Consider the following 8,956-nt stretch of genomic DNA (forward strand, 5'->3'; position numbering starts at 1 on the left):
GCCGGATTCGGCCCATGGGCCATATTTTACCCACCCCTGCTATAGTACAGACCCACCGAGAGAGGGCCAAGGGTTGCCCTTACCCTCCGTTCTGCGTCATTTGCATTCAGCAGCATGGCGATGAGCAGAGCCATGGCTTTGAGCTGCAGCTGCTGGTTTGTCCTAGAGACAAGGAAAAGAGTCACTAGCCAGGAGGAGGTACGTTTTCACACCCCCTAGACCCGTCAACACCAATGATGCTGCTGTCACTGCTGGGCCCCACTCCACCAGGCTCCTTGGCCATATGGGGAAGCTGCCTCCAGACTTCTGTGCCTAGGTAGGAGACCACAACATCCCACTGCCCTTTACACGCCAGGTCCAGGAAGGAACCACAAGAGCAGAGTGCCTTCTAGAGAGTTCAGACATCAGGACCAAAACTCTGAGGGTCTTTCAGGGACCTGGAGAGAGAGCTGAACTGGTGCTAAATCAAGGACCTGATGGAGGAAAGGGAAGACTTGTGCTAGTATTGGCCAAGAAGAGGTGGTGGCATTCACAGAGCAGTGGGGCTCCATCTCAGCAGACTGGCAGCTAAATGCCTGCTTAGGTTCACGAGTGGCAGGGCTTGCTAGGAAATTTAAAATTAAGGTGGGGGGGAAGCTTTCCTCTCACACACACTCCACATGAGCTTCTCGCTACATAGTAAGCAGAGAGCAGGCTGTTCACATATTAAAGGGTATGCAGAGTGGAGGGAAAGCCCAATGAGAGCAAGGAGTAACCCTGAGCATCAGTTCACATGACTGGAGAAGAACTGAAATCCAGCCAATCTCAGAAACAAGCAGGAGAAGGGGAAGTGGAGGCAATTGTGTCACCAGTATTTCCAATCCAGTGAGCTTCTTGGATAACAGTAAGGCTTGGCAGAGGAGAAACATGCTTTGGATAAGGACCAACATAGAGGAAAAGAGAAGAGAAATGCAAGGAGGCATTTTCTAGAGATTTTGCCAGACTGCAAGAGTGAGAGCAATTCCAGTAACAGCTCTGCAAACTCCAAGATGCTTTACTCACAGGATTTGTACTATGTAGATATGGCCAAACCTCCCTCACGGGGGTTTCGATTCAAAGCCTTGGCATTCACAAGTTGTAACAGGAAGCCTATGGCTTCTGTTACTCTGAGGAGGAGAACAGCAGTAAGCAGTGCTCAGGCAGCTTACTAAAAGGTGACCTGCAAAGGAACAGGCAGCCAAAGTGCCAAGTGCTGTGCTACTTGCACAGCAATAGTATGATAGGACAGAGCCTACTTAAGCAAGAGAGCCACAGCTATAGGAGTCAGGGCAGCGTCAGCAAGATGCCCATTAGAGGGAGAGAGACACAGCTGGGCCAGGGCTAGCAAGCCACCTGACTGGAAGCGGGGAGGGCTTGAGCCAAATATAAGCCAGGGCTGGAGCCAGGGGAAGGCAGTTTGGCCCTGCAAAAAGTGGTGGTTCAGATGCTTATGTTGAGACCCGATGTGAGGGATAGTTTTCTGTTGTAGCCAGAGGGCTTTTTGCATAGTGTTGTGGTTTGGGTGTGTCTGTGAGAGGTGTTTTTTGGAGGTCCTATTAGTACCTAACGGGTACGTGACTGCCTTGAGCTCAAAGCACAGCTAGAGGACCAGGAGCAAGGCCAGAGCCCAGAGAAGGGGCAGAGCTTGGGGGCCAGAGAGCCCAGAGCCCAAACAAGGGCAGTCAGGACCAGGGGCCCAGTGCCTCCTGAGAGGCAAAGCTAGGGTCAGGGACTATAGCCCAGGGAGGGGCAGAGGGTCCAGAGCCCAAGAAGAGCAGGGAGCCCAAGAAGGGGCAGAGACAGCCCAGGGAAGGCTGGAGCCCGGGGCCAGAATATCCTTCTTTGGGCTGCAGGCTGAGTCAGGGCCAGGAGCCCAGTGCCTCATGAGAAGCAAAGCAAAGTCAGGGACCTGTAACCTGTGAAGAGCAAACTGAGAGGAAAGAGGCAGAGACCCCAAGAACCTGGATTGGTAGGGCTGGGACCCAGGAGCCTGGCCCAATGTAGTTGGCCAAGGCAGTGAGGGACCAGCTAAAGGAAAGGGTCACAGGCTGGGAAGACCAAAGCCCCAACAAGTGCATGAAGGCCTGGAGTGGCCTAACACTGGCTTGGGGGAGAAGTGCCCTGCCTAAGGGCAAGTCAATAACACCTGCAAGCCGTGGGCATGGCTGTAGGTAAGCTTTGAAGGCCATGATTGGCCCATAAGGCATTAGGTACCATAGAGGCATGAAAGGCCAGGAGGGCCTACCTAGCATGAAGGCTGGTTGGGGGAATCAGGAGGGATCAAAAGGGATTCACTGACAGAAGGACCGAGCTGGACTCATTCTAGAACCTGGGGGAGCCTCCCTTTCCAAAAATAACACAGACCATCAAGGTGTGGCAGGAAGGGAAAAAGGGAAGGATAACCTAGAGCCAGAGCAAAGTGGGAGCTGGGTTGCCACCAAGGGGGTGTAATGGCCACCCCTTGGGCACCACACCTGTTACACAAGCCCACTCTAGTGACTTGGATTTTCCCCTCTAGGCCAGCCAACCAAGGGTACCAGATTCAACATAAACTAACAGTAGCACAACTGGCATTAAATTCTAAAGCTACTAATGCAGGCAATGCTGGAACTGCTGCCCCTGATCATGGGAGACCCTGCCGGTCATTGTCCATCCCTTCTAATGGCATTCCCTTATCCATGAAACTCTCTCCACTACTGCCCCATCTCTCCCCTAGCCCATCTCAGCAAAGCTGACATATCTGGGAGAAAGAAACACTTTCTAAGGGGAAGTCAGTACAGCTGAGAATCCTGAGAGTGAGTGGAGGCAGAAGGTGCTGTAGATAACAGACAGAGGTGCAAGTAGCAAGATCTGCACCCTGAAAGAACCTGGTTGGAAGACAGGGGAGGTGGGGTGAGGGTGGGAAGGTGAGAGGACAGGGAGAGGAGATTAGTCCTGCTAAGCACCAGGGAGGAGTGTAGGGATTTTACTTGCTCCAGGGATCTAGATCCCTGGCTGCTGTTGCTGTGGTCCAGTCTACATACCTCAGCTGTTGCCACTACTGTTCCAGTAGTGATGCAGTGTCCCTCTGTCTGAATGCTGCTGCTCTTGTCATGACATGGACTCCCTGCAGGACTGCCATTTGGCATCCCCTCTAAGTCAACAACAGGGGCTGTTGCCCAACTTGCCCACCATTTGTTACTGCTCCTGCTAACAGGAATCTGCAAGGTGAGGGAACCCTGGTTCCTCTCTGTCTGCATATGGTTCCAACCAGAGCTGAAATACTGCATGGGGTTCAGGGAACCTTGTTAAAAGAGATGACTTCACCGGAGCTCAAAGACCCTTGCTGCTCTCATTCAGACCCTCACTGCTCTCCAGGAAGGGGGTTGAGGAGAGCGAGCTGAGGTGTGGGGAGGTGCTGCAGTATGCTGTGTGGGGCCAGCAGTGCCTGGCAAGCTCCTCTCCCTCCCCCGGGTAAGAGGCAAACTGTGGGAACGTGCCAGGGGAGATACTGTCACCGTGCCCTGGGCACACTCTGTCCCCACCTGGCTGCACATACCCCCTACGGCCTTTCTAAGTACCCCTGAGGATACGTGTACCCCCAGCTGACAACCCCTGGTATAGGGCATTGATGTTAGTGACAGTGTGGGCAACACCGGTCACCCATGTTCTAAAAATATACCCATACTGTTCCAGCTACAATGAAGAGCTTGCACCCTGATGAGAGGATGCAGAGCCCATCACATGATAGGAGGCTCAAAGAGCTTGACTGCGTTTATTAGCCTGATGAAACAAAGCTGAAAGAAAACCTGACTGCTGGGTCAAAATGCATCAGTAGGTAAACCCCTGGCAGGGGGAAGAACTAGAGCTGTACGGCAGGGGTATCAAACTCATCTGTGTCCCTAGGTTGGATCTGGACCTGGCAGCAGCATCAGGGTGAGTGGCAACAGTGCAGGGGTTAATTTAACCATCATTTGCTGCCCTCTGCCACAAACATGGGTACCCATCAAGGCTCCTTGTCCTGGATTTTGGTGACAGGCCCTGCCCCTGAATTCCCAGTCTCTCTGGGAGCCTGCAGTCCAGATGAAATGGCTACATGGATTGGATCTAGCCTACAGGCAGTATGTTTGACACCCCTGCTATAGGGCAATGCTGGCACAAGACCAAATGTGTAGAGACTGGCCAGGAATAAATTTAGGCTGGAAATCAGAAGAAGGTTCCTAACTATCAGGGCAGTGATGTCTGGAACAGCCTCCCAGTAAGGTTTCTTGCCTTCATGACTATCTGACTTTAAGCTGAATCTTGCTAAGCTTATGAAGTGGGTTATATAGTGTGCCTGTGATACCAGGGAGCTAGACTCAACACCCTGAGAGGTCTCTTCAAGTCCTATATTCCCATGAAATTATGAAACGGCCTTACACTCCTTTTCTGCAGGGACCACAGAGGAGATTACTGCTGCAAGCAGTGTCTGGAGGTGGGGAATAGAGGGGCAGAACACAGCTCTTGTTACACTTACACCTGCAGGTGGGTAAGTAGACGATCCAGGGTCACTTCTTTTTTGACCACATCAAACAGAAGGCGGCTGCTGGGCACCATATTCTCCAAGATGGACAATGAGAGCTGCTGGACAGAGGCGTCCATTGCATTCATATTGACATAACTCACTATCTGTAACAGGATGGAAAAGCAGTCTAAGGCAAAACTGATCCAGGCATTCAAACACTGAGGTATCTGCAAAGGCTCTGACTCTAAGTCACTTACCTTTTTGATGAAGGCTGGGCTTAGGGTCTCCCAGGAAACAAAATCATGCTCCATCAGCTCCATGAAGGCCTTCAAGGTATAAGCTAGAATCTCCCCTGTACTGAAGCAACAGAACAGCAAATATGGTGAGATGCGTCCCAGAAACCCCCTCTAAAGGCCAGGGCAGCAGGAGCACAGCCACCCAGGTACCACCATATCGATGGGCATGTTAGAAACACCTAGAGGCAAAAACAGGGAGAGGGAGAGAGAAAAAGAGAGGGGCAATAAGCAGTGAAGAGAGAATATTCTGTATCAGAAATCAGATTCTCACATAGCCCAGGGAGGAGCACAGAAACTCAGAAAACAGCGAGACCTATGTGGTCTTCAGAAAAGTTATGAAATTGTAGGAGAATGGTTTCACAGTAAAGCATACAAGCATTAACTACTGTAATGCTCCACCTTAATTCTGCCACTTCATACACATGTGCTCCACAATCCAGTCTTTAGTTACATGTCCACAGCACATTGCCAGACAATGCTGTACACATATCTTGTTCCAAGCACCCCATTGGGGTTCAGCCTTCCTATGTCACTCTGATTCACAGCCTTAGGGTGCTTCTGGATTTTCTGATGCTCCTGGATCTTTATGTGGTGGCAGTTGCTAGGAATGCCTTTCACCAACTCCTTCTGATGAGAAGGCTGTGACTCTCTCAGATTCAGATCTGGCTACCCTCCTCTTCGCCTTCATAACCTCAAGGCTACTGCAATGTGCTCTACACATGGCTACCCTTGAAAACCATCTAGAGGCTGCAGCTGGTACAGAATGCGACAGCCCACCTTCTGATGAGGGTGGGTCCCCAGGAGCACATAACCATCTTTGCTGGTTCCCAGTAAATTTTCAGGTGCACTTCAAGGTGCTGGTTTTGACCTATAAGGCTCTAAAGAGCCTGGGCCCTGAAGGACCACCTTCTTCCTTATGCTCCATCAAGATCCTTAAGTTCAGCTAAGTGCAACTTCCTGCAAGTACCACCAAGATATCAAGTCCACTTGGCATGCAACGAATTAAGCTCTGCACCCTCCCCACAAGCTGCTCCTATTCCCTTTCCCTTCCTGATCTGCTGCTCTGCTTTCTGATCCCTGCATTATCTGCCACTGTGCTGCCTGCTCCTATCCTAATCTGTCAAATGCCACACACAGACACTGCACGTGCCACTTGCGGCACTCTTGCCACAGGTTGGCCACCCCTGCCGTAACACATGCAGGCTCACTTTGAGAGGAAAGAGTCAAAGAGGTACATCCACTCAGCTCAGAAAAGCAGAGATTAGGGACCATGTTGATAAGCTGCCTACAAATACTCTTCAGGATAAACCTCAAGGAGGGTGAAGAATTATTTAGGAGAACATAGGCAGGAAGAAGAAACAGGCAGCAGTGGGACTGAAGAGAAGCACAGGAGGCTCATAAAAATAAACTCTCTAGAAGTGAAATCCACCAGGCTTTGAAACCACCTCCCCAGGGATGGGCTCTTAAGGATGAATGAACACACAAGACAGGAAACCCTGAACTGTCTGGGCCCCTGGCTAAGAGGCCTTTCCTACTTCCTGTCATCTGAAGTGTTACAACACAGTGGTTGGTTCAGCACCAGGCACACCAGGGCTGTCTAACTTGTGGTCCATGGGCCACGTATACCCCACAAGGGGTTAAATTGCAGTCCCTGGGCTCCCACCTATCTGCTGCTCCCTCTCTGCTTTGGCTGCAGAAGCAGCTGGGATATCTGGGCTTCCTCTCCCTCCAGCTTCCCCTTCTCTGCCCCAGGAGGCAAGGCAGTGCAATGTGGCACAGTCCATAGTGTTGGGGGAGCCCACAGCTCAGGGAGCCCAAGGGCCAGGGCACCTAAGAGGCATGATGCAGTGGGGGAACTTAGGGTGAGGTAGGGTGCCTAGGTGTACAGTGTAGCAGGGGTGGAGGGAAGCTCAGACACATGGTGCAGCTGGAGGAAGAGGAGCCCCAAACGTGCAGTGCAGTGGGGGGTGGGGTCATGTGTGGCCCCTGGGGCCCCCATCTGGTGTGGCACCTGCTAATGCAGCCCATGGGGCATGTGGCACCTGGCTGCTTAGAAAATGGACAGCCATGAGCCACACAAGACAGTGTGCTGTGCTGTCACTGAGTGCACAGTCTTAGGGAGAAGGGAGTGTGGGATGGAGGAGAGGAGAAGGCAAGTAAGGAATGCAAGGAGGTAGGAGCCAAGGATCTGGGTGGTGTCAGGGAAGGGAGCCTTCAGCTCGTTTCTCTGCCGATACTCACTTGTTCCCCTCTTCCACAATATGGAAGAGCTGCTTCAGGCCATTCCTATTGATGAACTCCTGAGCAAAGGTGACATCTTGGGAAAGGTTTGCCAGCTTTTTCAAGGAGTCTGACTTCACATCCAGGTTGTTACTCTGGATCCCACTGTACAACCTCTCTGCCTCTTGATCCTATCAGACAGAAAGGAACCAGCCCAAAGTCATCCCACCATAAGACCAGGTACATGTATGAAGAAACTTATGTGGAAACCTAGACTGGGGAGCATAGGGTTAAAATCCTGGATGGAGGATTGGGCTAGAGCTGTCCTAGAGAGAGACAGAGTCAGGAGTGAAAACTAAGACATGAGGTGGTTAGGCCACAGCCATCACATAGTGAGCCAAGAAGGGAAGCCAGACTCGAGGAACAGTCACACCTCTCAGCACTTTCCCATTCAAGCAATCCCCAGCACCTTACAAACACTATTTTGTTAAATCTCATATTCCCCCTGAACTGTACCAAGTATCATTATCCTGATGGGACCACTGGGGAAACTGAGGCACAGCAGTAGGGGGGGCAGTGCCCACAGCAGAGCTGACTCCCAGCTCCTAGCTTACATTGCTTTTGGCCAGAACATGTATGAGAGATAAACCTGCAAGGGTGGGACAGGGGGTGGGGATGGGATGTACCGGAGAAGTGGTCAGCCGCAGAATGCTTCCATTCTTAATCTCCCCACGGTTCTGCAATGGGACAGGCAAAGAAACAGTTAAAGAAGCCAAATCTCTCAAACGGACACCAGGGCCAAGCCAGCTAAGACAGCCCTAGAGCCACAGCAGCCAGAGACAGTCACAAAAGGAATCACTCACTGACTCAGTGATGTATGTCTGCTGCCCATCCACATACTGCAGGGCATAATGCTCGGGGTTATTCAGGTTCCACCTGTAGCCCAGACACCAACAGGAGAGACACAGTCAGACCACGAGTCACCTTCTCACAGGGGGTGGGGCAGCCTGGACATAGGGTGTAACATACCTGTGCCAAAGGAAGGGCACACACTGGGGCACCCAGAAAGGGAAGTGAGGGAGACACCAAAAAGCTGAAGGAGAGGGTGGGAACATCCCAACAGAGATGCCAGAGGGCCTGCTAGCTCTGAGAGATGGCCCAACTACATGAGAGACCAGGGAGAGGAGTTACTCACGTATCACAAACTTCCTTCAGAACGGAAGACAATGGCTTGGTCTGGAAGCAAAGAAACATGGCCAGCAGTGAGCATGATATAGGCATGGCCCTGCCCGACTACCTGACCACACCACCCTGCCAGCAGGGATCCCTTCCCCCTGCCTTTCAGACTCTCCTTCAGCACCAGGAGTATCTGGCATCACAGCTGAGCTCTCCAGCAGCAGGCGCAGGGATGGGTCAGAGGCAGGACCTAACCTGGTTGAGGTCAATGAGCTGTGGAATTGCCCCCATCATCTGGATCGCAATTTTCACAACATCTTTGGGAGGCGGCATGGTCCTGGGCCTCCTGCTCCCACTCTGGCTCCACAGCAACTCCTACAAGAGAAAGGAAAGTGTTACCACTAGCCAGTACTCAGGAGCCACCTCCGTGCATCTGCACCCTGAACAGGAAACCAGCAGGCACCAAGCCCATAAATGTACAGCGAGGGCACCGATGATGAGCAAGGCCCTAATGAACACGCACCGCAGAACTGTGGGCGAGGGGGCAGACCCTGAGCAGGGGTCCCAGGCAGGTGCGAGCAGCTCCCAGCCCCACCCGCAGGGGAACTGCTCCCCACCCAAGCTGGCGGGAGGGCAGGAAGGGCTGCTGGCGAGCGAGCGGAGGGGCAGGGCGCCTGGGGGCAGGGCCAGGAGATAAGCGCTGCCCTCTGCACAGCCTAAGCCCGGCCCGGCCCGGCAGCAGGAAGCGCCTCGGGGCTGTGGA

The 8,956-nt window shown here is 52.5% G+C and overlaps 1 protein-coding gene across 1 annotated transcript in view; it reads right to left on the reverse strand.

The window, feature by feature from the left end:
* Positions 1 to 8,675, reverse strand: part of ELMO3 (engulfment and cell motility 3) — a 21,118-nt gene extending 12,443 nt beyond the window's left edge. Inside the window, 8 exon segments of the mRNA XM_025209452.1 lie at positions 84 to 162; positions 4,514 to 4,665; positions 4,759 to 4,858; positions 7,039 to 7,208; positions 7,704 to 7,754; positions 7,881 to 7,953; positions 8,213 to 8,253; positions 8,449 to 8,675. Coding sequence (XP_025065237.1) covers positions 84 to 162; positions 4,514 to 4,665; positions 4,759 to 4,858; positions 7,039 to 7,208; positions 7,704 to 7,754; positions 7,881 to 7,953; positions 8,213 to 8,253; positions 8,449 to 8,526 — 744 coding nt within the window. The 5' untranslated portion in view covers positions 8,527 to 8,675.
* Between the last annotated feature and the right edge of the window lie 281 nt (positions 8,676 to 8,956).

Source organism: Alligator sinensis, unplaced genomic scaffold (genome assembly GCF_000455745.1).
Source record: "Alligator sinensis unplaced genomic scaffold, ASM45574v1 scaffold642_1, whole genome shotgun sequence".
Taxonomy (NCBI): Eukaryota; Metazoa; Chordata; order Crocodylia; family Alligatoridae; genus Alligator; species Alligator sinensis.